The sequence below is a fragment of the Leopardus geoffroyi genome, chromosome B4 (assembly GCF_018350155.1).
Source record: "Leopardus geoffroyi isolate Oge1 chromosome B4, O.geoffroyi_Oge1_pat1.0, whole genome shotgun sequence".
In the NCBI taxonomy this organism is placed as follows: domain Eukaryota; kingdom Metazoa; phylum Chordata; class Mammalia; order Carnivora; family Felidae; genus Leopardus; species Leopardus geoffroyi.
Genome location: NC_059341.1, coordinates 64,486,597 through 64,504,010, shown reverse-complemented (window position 1 = coordinate 64,504,010; position 17,414 = coordinate 64,486,597). Strand labels below are relative to the sequence as shown.

Sequence of the window (17,414 nt, the reverse complement as noted above, 5' to 3'; positions counted from 1 at the left end):
ACTTTATGCACATTTTCAAAAATGATATTCAAGTCCAAGCTTTGGTAATCCAAGGGTCTTTGTTTGCTCCAAAAATCCAATGTTAGTTTCTTAAAAACTGCCTGGTAATAAGAAATCTCAGATTAGATCTTTAAACACCCCTTTAGGCCAGAAGTCAAGCTAATGGGTTGTCCAATTGTGTTCTGTTACAAAGAGAGCAAATTCTGATTGAATTTGTGCTAATACCTACACTGCCATGAAAATAAGAATACTCAATACTCAGTAAGAGTTCTTTTGTCTTAACTCTGAAGGGATCAGGTAGAGAGAACAAGATAAATGTTTAATTTTTGTTCTCAAAAGTTTACCACATTGTTATGTTATATAGTTTTTACTTTATTTATTTTATTTTATTTTACTTTATTTTATTTTATTTTATTTTATTTTATTTTATTTATTTTATTTTTTTTTAGAGAGAGGTAGAGGAAAAGAGAGAGAGAGAGAATCTTAGTCAGGTTCCATGCTCAGCAAAGAGCCTGACACAGGACTCCCTCCCAAGACCCTGGGATCATGACCTGAGCCAAAATCAGGAATCAGATGCTCAACCACCTGAGCCACCCAGGCTCCCCAGTTATATAGTAGTTTAAAAGAAAACAGAAAGGGGGTTCTTTAAATTTGGAAAGCAAAACATTAAAGAACCAGCAATGCTTCAAACAATGTCATAAAAATGATAATCGTCTCTATTAGTTGGTTTAGTCCCATGTAATCAATTATTTTTTTCTTGCTCTTGGGTTAGCAGTTTTATGAATCAATCAGTTTCTCCATTAGCATGCTAGAAATTCTTACCCAGTTAAGTGGTATGATCTTAAAATTATCAGAAACTTGTATTCTAGAGTATTTGTCAGGGTCTTTTCCATGAATTTCCTTGAAGACAAAGCATTTTGGCCTGCAGTTGGTTATAAATGCTTTCATAGATGATTCAGTGTATAATAATAGCTGTTTGTAAATGACAAAAGATAAAAACAGCCTTTGTTACAGCTCACTACAAAAAAAAAAATGATATGATTGACTGCTAAGTTTGGCTATTTTTGTGGTATACAACATTTAAAAATGATTAGAACTATGACTGATAACATTATATCAGGGCATATCAGATTCCTAGGAATTTCATGCAATTTCTGGAACACTTATATTAATAACATGTATCCATACAAATACAACCTAAGAAGGTTAAGCATCCGCTTTACTTGATAATGTTTTCCATGCAATTTCACATTTAAAAAGCCTATAGTTTAATGTCTCCCTTTTTATAAGAAGAGAAAGAAAACTTAGAGATCTTTAGGAACCCTGAAAGTTAGCTCAAAGTCAAAAAGACTTAATTTAGAATTTGATTTTGCGAAGTTTGTAAAAAATGCCAAAAGGTTTAAAACACTTGATTAAATAGGATCGCAAGTCATTGTGAAATAATACTTAGTTATCTATTCAACCAAAGTGACAAAAAGATTTCAAAAGCAAATATAGAAAGTACATAGTTTTAAAAAAGTACCTTAGCTCTTTTAATATTGAAAAGACTGTTTTCCTAAGCAATCAAAAACCTGATAAAGACAAAATGAAACACAGGAAATTACTTTAATAAGACACAGAATCTTTGTTTCCTAGACAAAATACACAAAGGTAAAGAAAAACCTTTCATAATCCCTTATTAGGAGCAGACTAACAACCTAAGAAAATTTGTTCTTTTAACAGAGAAAATTAAACTGTGGTTTTGTGTCAGTATATTATTCAGCTCAGTTTTGGAAATCTTTGTAAATAAATCCATTGAATTTTAGCTAACTTTGACCATGCAAAATGAAATTTCTTCACAAGGTTTTTGCAACTTTCTGTATTCATTTAGATTTTTGTTTTATTCCTTTTTTCTTTCTCATTTTACTTTAAGACAAAATTACTTTTTTTTCCTAATAAAAACACATCCTATATTCTTTGCTTACTCTTACAAAAAACACATCCCATTCTCCTCTCATACTTTGTATACAAAGTTGTTTTCTTTCACTCTTGTTTTTAGGAGGCTTATTTTTATATATGGATTATAAGTTTTAACCATTATTAATCTTTATTTTCCTTGGGCGCCTGGGTGGCGCAGTCGGTTAAGCGTCCGACTTCAGCCAGGTCACGATCTCGCGGTCCGTGAGTTCGAGCCCCGCATCAGGCTCTGGGCTGATGGCTCAGAGCCTGGAGCCTGTTTCCGATTCTGTGTCTCCCTCTCTCTCTGCCCCTCCCCCGTTCATGCTCTGTCTCTCTCTGTCCCAAAAATAAATAAACGTTGAAAAAAAATTTAAAAAAAAAAAATCTTTATTTTCCAGTGAAAACTAGGACAGGAAGTTGTGAACTGCCTGGCATATATCAGCATCCTGTAGTAGATTAGCAAATTTATAAATATTTAATTATAAAAAAATATACTTTTTAGAGACATGTGCTTCTTCATAGTACATTTTTTTAATGCAGCAAAAGGCCACATTAAAATAGATCCAAATATCTTTTGTCTCGTAAAAATTAAGCAGCCAAAAGTAAATAAACTTAAACATATGTTTAGCAATTAATATTTCAGTATATTAGCTTGTTATTGAATGATCTACGTATTTAACAAATACCCATCACCTAATGTAATCTACTTAATTTGTTTTTAATAATCATATTTGTATTAAACATTAAACACTTAACTAGCATCTTAAGTTTTTCTTGCTTACAAATTTAAAACTATTTTAAAGTTTGTTTATTTATTTTAAGAGAGAGAGAGAGCAGGGAAGGGACACAGAGAGAGGGAAAGAGAGACAATCCCAAGCAGGCTCCTCACTCTCAGCCCAGAGCCCAACGTGGGGCTTGAACCCACAAACCATGAAATCTTGACCTGAGCCAAAATCAAGAGTCAAACCCTTAACCAACTGAGCCACCCAGGCACCCCTTGCTTACAAACTTTATAACAGAGATAGCACCAGCGTATTTGACTAGTAAACTCAGGTAGAAAAGATTGTATATTTGCATTGTGTTTAATGTTGACTACTGTGAAGACATGCCTATTTTTATTAAACCAACGCATTTAAATTATTTCTTTTTTTTTAACTTTATTTATTTTGAGAGAAAGAGAGGGGGGAGGGGCAGAGAGAGTAGGGGGGAGAGAATTCCAAGGAGGCTCTACGCTATCAGTGCAGACCCAATGTGGGGCTTGATCCTACAAACTGTGAGATCATGACCTGAGCTGAAACCAAGAGTCAGATGCCTAACCAACTGAGCCACCTAGGCACCCCTAAACTATTTCTGAAGCTTTTATAATTCAAGATTCTCCAGATCATATGAACTTGAAAAGCATTTCGGTTAGTTTATATTTCTGAGAGTTTTAAGAATCCTTAAACTTATATAAGTACTTATTTTTCTTTAAGCTAATTAAATAGAGCTCTTTTTTAAATCACATATACATAACATACATACATATATACATACATATACATTAGTATACAGACAGTTGTAAACAGATCTTGTAGCTTTCATTTAAAAATTTTAGCTGTATGTCAGGTACAACAATACAAAACTCAAAAGAATAGTTGGACCCAAATTGTGTTTCTGGCTGACGGGATAAGGTTATGTGCTGCAATGACTTAAGCTTTTACCACACATTTTTCATTTGCTGTAAGAATTTTCTAGAGAAGCTATTTTTGGAATCATTTTGTCTTTTAGAAGCTTTAACATACCAACCAATGAATGCATTTATTGCCTTTAAGAAATTTGGGATCCTCTTTTTTTAAAGATGCCCCTAACGTGGGCTATTTTATCTAAATTAAAGATTTTCCCAAAATGGTCACTGCAGTTCCAATTATTCTTCGTAAAGTTTACCCATTTTTCTAAAAAGGTATAAGATCCTGATCTGAGCTTTGGACCAGATGGAACCCATCTTTGTCTTAGATTCCCTAAGAAAACTTAATTATCAGGGCTCCTGTTTTTCAACAGTTATTCCAAAGTAGAGGGAATCACACATTCCCCCCTCTTTTGAACAGAATATCATCACTTACTGAAAAGCTTCAACAAGTGTTGCTCGGTAAAATCAGAGGAGTCAACACAAAGGGAGTAGAGTTTAGATCTGATGAAGATTTGCCCTGGAATCCCATGGTTATTAAGAAAGCAGTGTGCATTGGGCTCCATGGATGCTGGCACCTAATTACTCACTGGCCTTGGAGCTCATCAGGAGTCATCTTTGGATCCCACTTTTGACACCAAAAACTTTCAAAAGAAAATTCAGAGATTTTTAGTTGATATGAATGTTTTACTGAGTGAGAAACAAACTGTTAGTGAACAGGGAGACTTAAAACCAAAAATGGTTAGAATCTCGAGATGTGGTCATAGGATGGCTCATAAAGTGAGAATGAGGAAGTTGTTTAATCTTTACAATGATTGGTTATTACAAGGTGAGTTTACACAGTATGAAGGTTTTTCAAAAAATTAAAAATAGGATTGCTGGATGATCCAATAATTTCACTACTGGGTATTTCCCCAAAGAATACGAAAACGCTAATTCAAAAAGATATATACACCCCTATGTTTATTGCAGTACTATTTACAATAGCCAAATTATAGAAGCAACCCAAGTGTCTATTGAGAGGTGAATAGACAAAGAAGATGTGATACACACACACACACACACACACACACACACACACACACACTGGAATATTATTCAGCCATAAAAATGAATGAAATCTTGCCATTTGCAACAACATGAGTGAAGCTAGAAAATGTAATACTAAGTGAAAGAAGTCAGAGAAAGACAAATACCATATCATTTCACTCATGTGTAATTTAATAAACAAAACAAGCAAAATAAGAGAGAGAGAAGGAGAGACAAACCAAGAATCAGACTCTTAACTATAGAGAACTGATGATTACCAGAGGGGAGGTGGGTGTAGAGATGGGTGAAATAGGTAATGGAGATTAAAAAGTGCACTTAACATGATGAGCACTGAGCAATGCATAGAATTATTGAATCATTATTTTATACTCTTGAAGCTAATATTACACTGTATGTTATGTATACTGGAATTAAAATTTTTAAAAATGAGAGTTTACATATAGAAGGGGATTGGTTAAAAGTGATTCTTTATACCATTTTAGAAAGGTGGTTTATTTATGATTATCAGAGACATTTACAAGAAATAACCTAGGTTAAGTTTCTCTTACATTCATGATATAATCTGGATTAAATTTCACTTATATGACCTGACTGGTTTTGTCTGCTTGAAGAATTTTTAAGCCTGGTCTGCATGTTATTTTAACCCTAGCAAGTAGTAAATACTACTAAGTGTTATTTATTGTTATTAATTATTTCACTGAAATATATGCTGGAAGTTGTAGTTACAATAGCAATTATTTCTCTCTGGGAGTTTTCAGTCTGTTAATATTACATAAAAAAATTGCCATGTAAAAATTAAGGCTGAGGAGAACAATTATCTTTATCTGCTGAATGCTTTTGAAATCAATGCTTTTGAATTGATATTTACATTACATCTCATAAACTTCTGTCCCTCAATCCACAGTCACTTGTTTTAAATGTTTTTTTACATGTTTATTTATTTTTGAGAGAGACAGAGCACGAGAGGGGGAGGGGCAGACAGAGAAGGAGACACAGAATCCAAAGCAGGCTCCAGGCTCTGAGCTGTCAGCACAGAGTCCAACACAGGACCCAAACTCACGAACCATGAGATCATGATTTCAGCTGAAGTTGGGCGCTTAACCAGCTAAGCCACACAAGCACCCCTCACAGTCACTTTTTGTAAAAGAGAAATCTGTTGACTCTCCTTTGTATAACTCAGGCTTGTGTAGAGTCCTGAGAAAAGTATTTGCTTTCATTCTTGGCTTTAACTTTATACCTGATCCAAATAAGATTTTCTTTCTGTCAGTAAAGACAGAAAAATAGTTAAGAGTGCAAGTTACGAAGACAGATGAAAGCCTAGCTATCTTCCTGTCTTTTAATTCCTGCCTTTGTATTGAAGATTCCCTGAGGCATCCATATAAATGATCCTCTGAACTTCTGTGGCCAGAATCAAGTCTTTTATCTCTTCACAGCCACAGTTCCTTATTTTTAGGAGTTGCTCAATATTCAGTTAAGCATGTATTTAGCATATGAAACACTATGCTGATTATTATGACAAATATCTAGCATAAAAGAGGTACAGTTTTATGGGGCAAGCATAAGGCAAGTATATAAATAACTATAATATTGGTAGAATAATAGCACAAAAGAGAGATTAACAAAGAATTTTGAAATTTCTGATGAGAAGAATATACAAGACTAGGAGAAGGCTTTGTAAAGAGGGTTGTATTTTAAGGTTGGTAGCATCTGATGTTTACAAATGGGAGGAAAAACGTCTAAGAAGGAGTGGAATAATAAGGGCAAAGGCTTGACAAGCAGGAGTTAGAAATATGTGAGAAGACCAGACAGTAGTATTTCAATTTGGCTAGAGAATACAATGTGAATAGCAGAGCAGTAAGACATAAAGCTGATAATTAGAAGTGGAACTTTGGGGATCAAAATGATATTAGACTGTTTAATTTCATAGCAGTAGGGGTCTATAAAAGGTTTTGGAACTGTACTGGGTGTAGAGAGAGATTTGCATTAGGGAGAAGTTGGGAATAAAGAGACAATTAGGAAACTTGCAAAATCTTGGAAAGAGGTAAGGAGTGCCCAAACTAGGAGACATGTATGAAGATGTTCATTGCAGAATTCCATTGTGGAGAATTGGAATGTCCATTGCTGGGAGAGGTGCCTTCAAGTATTATGCAGCTGTTAGGAAAGTGAAGAGTAGATGAATATATATTCAAATGGATGGAGCTTTAAAATGTAGTGCTTAGTGAGCAAAGAGGAAACAGAATAAAACATGGTAAGAAAAACTATCTAGGGGCACCTGGGTGGCTCAGTTGGTTGAGTGTCTGACTTCGCCTCAGGTCATGATTTCACAGTTTGTGAGTTCACGCCCTGCATCAGGTTCTCAGCTGTCAGCACAGAGCCCGCCTCAGATCCTCTGCCCCCACCTCTCTCTGCCCCTCCCCCACTTGCTCTCTTTCTCTCTAAATATAAAATAAAAAAAGAAAAATCATCTAGAACTTGGAAGTAAAGTAAAAAGATGACCACATGACCTTCACTGTCATACTAGGGTGTTGTCCCCCAGGTAAGGGTCCATATATGCCTTGAGAATCATATTTGCAAATCCTTTTGGGACAAGGTATGTTCAGGCTGGCACTTGGTCAGCAGTAAGCTATTTCTGGATTGTAACAAGGAGCTTGATCCAGAATAGCAATGAACCCTTTTACTAAGTGCACTGTTTGTCCAGAGGATGGGACTTCTCCATGAAGGAAACTGCTTGGTTACATCCTTGCATGAGCTCCTAATCTCACTGACTAGCATTTTGAACAGCACTGCCTTAGAGAATCCTTTGGATCTGGGAAGTGGTGAATAATTTTGAATAGAAGGACCAAGAAAAAAGAAAAAGCAAAAATTACTCTAAAGTTTTCAGCTTTCTTGACCAGGAGAATCGTGATATCATTAGATAACTGTGGAGAAGTAGGTGTCTTATGAGAAAAATGAATCCAAATATCCAGTAGAAATATCAAACAAGCAGACTGAAATATTAGGACTAAATTTCTAATAAATGGTAGATGAAGGCATATTAAATTTATGAGAGAGAATATGGGGAGAAGAAAAGGAAGCTAAGGACCAAATTTTGTGCAACACTCATATCAGTAGACCATTTTGCCAAAAATCATTTCTTTGTTACATTACTTCACCATATAACTGATGGTTATATTAATAAGTTTAAGTATAAAATGTAGAGCAATTCATATTGAATGAGAGATCTATCCACCACCACCCCCCCTTTTTGTCTATAACTTTTAAAGATTTTGTTAAGTTCTAGCTGGCCAGTTTTCATTTTGTATTGAGAACTTAGACCACCTATGTCAACTGTTGGGACTGAGAACTGAGATCGCTTAACGTCAATATAACTTTTTACTCCAGGAAATTTTTGCAATCAGTTTATCTAAACAAATGTTTGGTTATTAGGGCAAACATTTTGATTGTTAGAGCAAACATTATGTTTATCAGGATAGATTGTTTCATCGGGGCTTACTTTGAGACCCTGTGTCGTGTCCATCAGTCTTATACTATTATGTTACAAATTTTGTCTCATCCTAACCCGTTCCCCATCTTGGAGGGAGAATCCCAAATGTACTCTTACATAGCTTTCCCCTATTGAGACATTACCCAAACCCTGTTAAACCCTTGCTGCAGTAAATTTAATAAACTTTCTTTGACCAACAGACTTTTCGATAGCTTTTGTGAGCCATTTAGTAATTCTCATAGCAGCATTTTTCAAAATACTAAATTGTTTCTGTCCCAACTCCCTTATGTTGCTGCTGGAGGGAACTGGAGCAGAAAGAGGAAACCGTTTACTGTGGGGAATACGTGGCACGGGCTGCACAGCTAAGCTCAGAGAAGAGGACCCTAAAGGCCAAGATGACAAAGACTGAGGAAGAGACATGGGGGAGCAAAAAAGATGGCACCATGGAAAAAAGTAAACATTTAAAATATAGCTGAAATCTGCATAAAGGAAAATATAAAGGGAGTGACTGTCAGTGTAGAATTTGATTTTACCTGTCTTATATATAAACAAATACATTTTTAGCCTGGTCTTGTTTCATGGATACTGGTAGAAGAACAAAGTCTCCTGGGTCAAAGGCACAAAGGACTTTATTATTCACTGCACAGCAAGCAACATGAGCATTCGCATGTTTATGTCACTTCCTCTTGACCTCCAAGACACACAGATGCAACACAAAGGGCTCAGATGGATGCCAACACAAACAATGGGTTGCATTCCAGGAGAGAAACACAGCCCAAATGAATGTCTACTCAAGCAACGAGTTGCATTACAGAAAAGAAACACTGAATTTAGGGACTCTGCCAATGTATAGTAAGCAGTAAGCAACCTCTTTGTCCTGGAAGGAGACATTACTTTATGGCACAGGGCTGCTTGTTATAAACACAACTCTGTGGATGGCCCGGATAAAGCATATCAGGGCTGTGTATTCTTGTCATTCCCAGCAAGACTGGTAAGATGATGAAAAGCCCATAAAGAACTGCCTTTCCTAACATTCCACTTTTTGGTCCTACCATCTTGGCTTCTGACAAATTATCACATGAGTATGATACTTTTTCAGCCACACTGATTAATTTGATCAGCAGAGGCTAGGACCAAATGTAATGAGTTTGTAAAATACAGCATTTAACTGAGTCTATTAATAGAGCTCCAAGAAGCAGGGTGAGGTCAACCTGCAATATTGACCTCAGCTGTGTTCCCAGGAGCCCAGACTCAGCTGTGAATAAATCCCAAGGGAAACCGGTAGGTCTTAGGCAAGAGGTAGTATAAGCCCAGGATAGTATCCATTATGACCTGCACGAGGAAATTGAAGCTTACCTGTTAATCTTTAGTGATATGGTCAGTAATTACGGGGATAGTAGATGGGCCAAAAAGAAACCCTCAACCCAACTGAGAGATATTCCATGGCCTATTCTTCTCTACATACAACCATATAAACCAAAGAGACACAGGTCACTCTAGTCTGGATTTATTGTTAAACTCGATTTGGATCACTATGACATTGTTTTGCTTCTGCCATCTGGGCAGTGTCGCTGAGTAACTGCAACCTTCCTTATAATACACAGAAGTTCAGGGCCACCCATATCCACAGACATTTTTCTGTTACTGCACATGGACAGAGATAAGAAACCCAGCAGCAGATCAAATTGACAGCTACAGCTGCTGCTTGCCTCAGGTGGATCATAAAGTTGCTTTGGCTGGAGGTGGAGAAAGCAACAATTTTTTTAAAATATTATTTTGGGTGACAGCACAGATTGCTGTAAATGGGGAGAACATTTGCTACCAGATCGCAAGGAGTCTCCTCATATCTCCAGACCAGGCCCACAGAACCTTTCTTCCTCTTCCATAAAACTATGTTTCCATCAGTATCCAATTCTCGTCACAATATTGTTAGATCTAGGATTTGATTTTACTTGATTAGACTATTACTGTTTCATGGATACTGGCAGAAGACCTACGATTTCTAGGCTAGAGACAAAGGACTGTGTTACAACACAGCAAGCAGCACAAGCAGTTTGCCTCAGTTACCCTTCTCCCCCAAATCCCATGAGGATGACACAGAGGTCTCAGATGGATACCTGCACAGTGGGTGTATTACAGGAAGAAAAACACTGAGTGTTTTTTGTATCACACAAAAACAATTGTGTGATACAATTTTATAACAAGCAGTAAGCAAGCTTTCCTTTGGGTTGGAGGGAGATGATACCTCATCTCTCAGTTTAGTTTGCTGCAAACACAACCCCCTTGAGAAATGCTCCAAATAAAGAGCAGTTGGGACCTTACATTCATGGCATACCTATGGAAGTATGAAAGATTGAACTGTGAACACCAGCCACAAGTAGGAAAACTATCTCTCACCTCAATTTTTAACACAATTTAGCAAATTTATGTATTTTTAAAAATACATGAATGTCTCTCTCTTTGTCTCTCTCTCTCGCACACACACACACCATTTCTTTCCAAGAATTGTTGTAGAATTAATGGAGATAGAAAGAACTTTTACTGAAAAGTAAGCATACTTAAAGTGAACAGTTTATTTTCAAAGAACCCAAGTACATATTTAAAGGAAAAGGAGTCACCATATTTCTTATTAACGGCATACAGGTATTTGTTAAATGGATGTGAACATTGATGATATTTGGAAGACTTACAAAAGGCAGCATGAGAAGCTCCAAGAATATGTCCCCCAGTAAAATAAGCATAAAAGTTGAAAATTATAAAAACAACTGCCTCAAGTCTCCAGACAGCTTCCTAAGGGTATACAGCAAATGAAGAAACATTCATTCAAGATAATCTTTTAAAACTCAGTAAGAGCAAGAGTCTGGCATTGGAACTATAACTCCACTCCAGGTGGGTATGGCCAAGGTGATGGGGTTACCTCTCCCCCCAGCTCCTACTCAGAGGCCTCAGTGTTTTCCTGGGAAGGACAGGATGCCAGCATTTATCATCACACTCCACCCCAGATACTTGTGCACAGGCTAAATTATGGGTGAGTATGGTCAGTGATTGGGGGATTGCTACCTCCACCTAGCCCCCACTTATTGGGCAGCTCATTTGTGGGTGGAGGTTCCAACGAGACAAGCCAGGAAGACCAGAAGCTACTTCCCAGCACCCTGCTCCTAAAGTAGGGGTTTCACTCAGAGGAAAGCATATCATCATCCTTGTTCCCAGTTCTGAAATTCTGGCTTAAAGATTTTTCCCAGGAAGAAAGACAGACTGCAAAACACAGAACTCCAAAGCTGTCAAGAAAATGACTTTATTTGAAACAGAGGGTGGGGGGAGTTTAAATAAAAGTAATTACAAAGAGCCTGAGAGCTTCATGTAAGATGCAAGCTAAACCATAGGCCAGGAAGTTTACCAGAGAGAACTGGGGAAAGGAACATATAACAAGAGCCTGCCTGGGGTCAGAACAAGCCTTAAACACTGACCTCTGAAACTAATCCTACAAAGGAGTCCAAAATGAATTGGATGACATTATGGAGCAATTTATACCCCACGCATTCTTGAAAACATTAGAGCAATCGATCTGTAATGAGTGAAGGCTGACAGCGGGTGTGATACTAATACAGACTTAACAAAATAATCAGAGAAAGAGATAGTCAAATAGACCCCTACTACAACCGCTGACATCCCAGGGTAACAATGCTTACGTCCAAGTCGTGCCCACTAAGGAGCAAATCAGAGGTTGCATACAGTCAGGAAAATAGCATTAGTCCAGTCATGTCACTAAACAAACAAGTAAATAATCAAAAATCTGTGGCATCAATATCCAGAGTTACTATATTATAGTGTCTAGACTATGCTGTTTAAAAAAAAAAAATGCAAGACAAAGAAACAGAAACTGTGACCCATACACAGAGAAAAAAAATAGGCAAAAGAAACTGCCTTTGAGAGGACCCAGGTGTTGGACTTAGCGAGAGCTTCAGAGAAAGTATTATAAATGTGTTCAAAGAACTAAGGGAAGTCATATTAAGAAGTAAAGGAGAAAACTACTTGGCAGTTCCTCAAGAAGTTAAACGTAGAATTACCATATTACCCAGCTTCCACTCCTAGGTATATACCTAATAGTACTGAAACTAGGTACTCAAACAAGTACTTATACACATATATTCATAGTAGCAGTATTCACAATAGCCAAAAAGTGGAAACAACAAAATGTCCATCACCAATGAATCAATAAACAAAATGTGGGGATGCCTAGCTCATTCAGTAGGGCACAGGACTCTCAATCTCGGGACTGTAAATTCTCTACCCACGATGGTGTAGAGATTACTTAAAAATAAAATCTTAAAAAAAAAAAAAAAACAAGCAATCCCTATCAAAATAACACCAGCATTCTTCACAGAGGTAGAACAAACAATCCTAAAGTTTGTATGGAACCAGAAAAGACCCCAAATAGCCAAAGCAGTCTTGAAAAAGAAAACCAAAGCTGGAGGCATCACAATCCCAGACTTCACACTGTATTACAAAGCTGTAATCATCAAGGCAGTATGGTATTGGCACAAAAATAGACACTCAGGTCAATGGAACAGAATAGAGAACCCAGAAATGGACCTACAAACGTATGGCCAACTAATCTTTGACAAAGCAGGAAAGAATATCCAATGGAATAAGACAGTCTCTTCAAGTGGTGCTGGGAAAACCAGACACTGACATGCAGAAGAATGAACCTGGACTACTTTCTCACACCATACACAAAAATAAACTCAAAATGGATGAAAGACCTAAATGTAAGACAGGAAGCCATCAAAATCCTCAAGGAGAAAGCAGGCAAAAACCTCTTTGATCTTGGCCAACTTCTTACTCAACATGTCTCCAGAAGCAAGGGAAGTAAAAGCAAAAATGAACTATTGGGACCTCATCAAAATAAAAAACTGACAGCAAAGGAAACAATAAGCAAAAACAACAAACTAAAAGGCAACCAACGGAATGGGAGAAGATATTTGCAAATGACATATCAGATAAAGGGTTAGTATCCAAAATCTATAAAGAACTTATCAAACTCAACACCCAAAAAACAAATAATCCAGTGAAGAAATGGGCAAAAGACATGAATAGACACTTCTCCAAAGAAGACATCCAGATGGCCAACCGACACATGAAAACATGCTCAACCTCACTCATCATCAGGGAAATACAAATCAAAACCACAATGAGATACCACCTTACACCTGTCAGAATGGCTAACATTAACAACTCAGGCAACAACAGATATTGGTGAGGATGCAAAGAAAGAGGCTCTCTTTTGCATTGCTGGTAGGAAGGCAAACTGGTGCAGCCACTCTGGAAAACAGAATGGAGGTTCCTCAAAAACTTAAAAATAGAACTACCCTGCAACCCAGCAATTTCACTGCTAGGCATTTATCCAAGGGATACAGGTGTGCTGTTTTGAAGGGGCACATGTGCCCCAATGTTTATAGCAGCTCTATCGACAATAGCCAAAATATGGAAAGAGCCCAAATGTCCATCGATGGATGAATGGGTAAAGAAGATGTGGTGTATGTATATATATATATATATATATATATATATATATATATATATATACATATATATATATATATACACACACACACCATGGAGTATTACTCAGCAATCAAAAAGAATGAAATCTTGTCATTTGCAACTACGTGGATGGAACTAGAGGGTATCATGCTAAGCGAAATTAGTCAGTCTGAGAAAGACAAATGTCGTATGACTTCACTCATATGAGGACTTTAAGATACAAAACAGATGGACGTAAGGGAAGGGAAGCAAAAATAAAAAAATAAAAAACAGGGAGGGGGACAAAACATAAGAGACTCTTAAATATAGAGAACAGAGGATTGCTGGAGGGGTCGTGGGAGGGGGGTTGGGCTAAATGGGTAAAGGGCATTAAGGAATCCTCAGATTGAATAACAATCTAAATTCCTTTTCATGTTTCATAATAGCTGATATATTGAACTACATCCTGTCTGTCTAAATGAGACTGACTAGTCCTCCTCCCCCCCCTCCATACTTATTCATAATTAGCTGAGTCTGGGACTCTGGGGGGGCACTGTTGAGGTCATTACTGCAGATTGGCCTTATCTTACTATTTAGAATACTATTGATAGTAGCCTTAATTAAATGCTTTAAGAGACAAATTGAACAGATTTGGTTTCTCCCTTTGTTGGTCAAATTAGAGTAGCTGACTGAGTGGTGTACTTATATAAATATTTGAGTTCAGCCAAGAACATGTTGGGTGGATGTTGGGAGAGGCAATCTGCCATGAACCTACTGGTTATGCCAAGAATGTAAGGCTTTGACTACTCTTTACCTAGGGCATTTCTCAAATGTGTTTTTGCAGCAAATACTGTCTCCTTCCAAAAAAAAAAAAAAAAAAGCAAACTTGCTTCAGTTTACCATAAAAGTTGTGAATCACCCAAGCTCATTGTTTTTCTCAAGCATTCATCTGGGCCCTACCTATATTACATGGTAGGACTTAGAGGGCATGAAAAGCCAGCATAAATGTGAAGCTCTGACTACTGCTCTTGTCATGTGTAATAAAGTGCTTTTTCTTTGACTCAGGAATCTATCTTCTGCTAGCATTCATGAAATGGTAGTAGGCTAACTTGCAGGCTTGTAAGTGGGGGAAATTCTCAGACTCTGCATAGTTCTTGACAACTGCAAAATTCAATTCCAGGTAGTTTTTAAGTCAAAAAGTGAAAAGCCGGGGTGCCTGGCTGGCTCATTCAGCAGAGCATGATCTCAGGGTTGTGAGTTCAAGCCCCACATTGGGCACAGAGATTATTTAATTAAAAAAAAAATTTTTAAGTGAAAGATAAAACAACACATTTAGTTAATTTTTCCTAGAAGAAAGCATAGCAGATTAGCTTCATGAACTTAGGACAGTGAAAGAGTTCATAAACAGAATGCAAAAGAAACTTGCCATAAAGAAAACATTAGACTATACTTCAACATAAGACTCAGGAAAGAGAGTGAAAAGACAGTCCACAGAATGGGAGAATATAATTGCCACATATATAACCAACAGAAAGCTCATGTCCAGAATAGAAGAGGAACTCCTACATGTCAGTAAGTAAAATGTAGACCCAAAAGAAAACTGGGCAGGCTACTTGAACAGATACTCCACAAGAGGCTATCCAAATGAACAATAAAGAAATGAAAACATGCTCAAATTAATTCATAATAAGGGGTTGCAATTTTTTTTAATGTTTTTTTATTTATTTTTGACAGAGAGAGAGAGACAGCATGAGCAGGGGAGGGGCAGAGAGAGAGGGAGACACAGAATCCAAAGCAAACCCCAGGCTCTGAGCTGTCAGCACAGAGCCCAACGCAGGGCTCGAACTCAGACTGCGAGATCATGACTTGAGCCAAAATTGGATGCTCAACCAACTGAGCCACCCAGGCGCCCCAATAAGGGGTTGCAATTTAAAGTCACATTGCATTGCTGCCATATATTCATAAATTGGCTACAATTAAAAAGACTGATAATGCCATGCTGACAAGGATATGGATTCCAGGAACTTTCACTAATTGAAGATAGGAATCAGTACAATCACTTCTGAAGACTGTTTGGCATGAAGCTAAACATATGCATACCCTATGAGCCAGCAATTCCACTTGTAGACATATACTTGATTAAAACAGGCACACGTGCACCAAAAGACCTGTCCAAGAGCATTCATATGAATATAATTTATCATAGTAAATTATAAACCACCCAAATGTTCGCTGACAATAGAAAAGACAAATTGTTCAAACAATGGAATATTATATAGTATTGAAAATGGACTTGAACAAACTCAAAATTAAAATCAACTTGGGACACCTGGGTGGCTCAGTCAGTTGAGCGTCCAACTTCAGCTCGGGTCATGATCTCACAGTCCATGAGTTCGAGCCCCACGTCAGGCTCTGGACTGACAGCTCAGAGCCTGGAGCCTGTTTGAGATTCTGTGTCTCCCTCTCTCTGCCCCTTCCCCGCTCATGCTCTGTCTCTCTCTGTGTCTCAAAAATGAATAAACTTTAAGAAACAATTTTTTTTACATCAACTATAGCTACCTGCAACAATGCAGATGAATCTTGTAAACATGTTAGCCAAAGAAGCCAAAGAAAAATGGTAGAACAACGTTAAAACCAGACTGAATACAATCTAATGTGAAAAACATTAATATGGATAGAGAAATTACTTACTGAGGAAAGGAATATTCTACAAGAAGAAATAATGATCATGAATTTGCAACTAACACCAAAGTCTTATTAAAAGGAATGTCGTCAGATACAAAGACAATTAACACATTCAGCCATGGTAGGAAATTTAATATACTACATTTTACAATTATAGAAAACAATACTCTGTTATTTACACACATATACTTTAGTAGTAAAAATATAATAAAATCATGGACAGAAACTGTTTTAAAAGCTGTTTAAAAAAAAAAAAACTTCATGGTTGTGGTTGCCTCTACCAAGGGCAATAAAGAGTAAACCTATGTAGGTGTACAAAGGAGGCTTTAATTTTATCTGAAATGTTTTATGTCTTAAAGATATTTGACACAATATGATAAATAATAAATTTTAAAATTCTAGGTTTATGATGCAAGGATTTTATATCATTCTATTTTATTTTTATGTATTTAAATTTTTTCATTATAAAACAGTAATGCACAAAAAGCAAAAACTAGTAGAAATGAAAGTAACTTCATAGGGGATTAATCACTGGATTCTACTCCTGAAATAGTTATTGTACTATATGCTAACTAACTTGGATGTAAATTACAAAATAAATAAATAAAATAAAATACCCCCCCCCCAAAAAAGAAATGAAAGTAACTTGATTTCAAAATACAAGCATTGTATTGTAAACTAAGAATTCTACAAATTTAGTAGAAAAAATAAGAACATAGATGAGTTGGGGCGGCTGAGTGGCTCAGTTGGTTAGGCGTCATGCTCGGCTCAGGTCATGATCTCATGGTTCGCGGGTTTCAGCCTCACATCGGGCTCCGTGCTGACAGCTCAGAGCCTGCAACCTGCTTCAGATTTTGTGTCTACCTCTCTCTCTGCTCCTCCCCCACTCATGCTCTGTTTCTCTCTGTCTTAAAAATAAAAATAAACATAAAAAAAAGAACATAGAAGAATTAATACTATCCATAAATAATCATATATGTCCACATAATATATTTGTGTGCATACACATATACATACATGGAGAGAGATAGTTAGACAAACATGCATAATGGAGAGAACATTACATCTCTT

General features: G+C 36.8%; 1 protein-coding gene across 2 annotated transcripts in view; it reads left to right on the top strand.

The window, feature by feature from the left end:
- AMN1 (antagonist of mitotic exit network 1 homolog) overlaps positions 1-17,414 on the top strand; it is a 58,167-nt gene that overhangs the window by 3,830 nt on the left and 36,923 nt on the right. Inside the window, exon 2 of one of the 2 annotated variants that reach the window (XM_045465373.1) lies at positions 8,437-8,588. The exons of the other annotated variant lie outside the window; for it this stretch is intronic. Coding sequence (XP_045321329.1) covers positions 8,554-8,588 — 35 coding nt within the window. The 5' untranslated portion in view covers positions 8,437-8,553. The remainder of the gene's footprint in view (positions 1-8,436; positions 8,589-17,414) is intronic. 2 annotated transcript variants of the gene reach the window in all.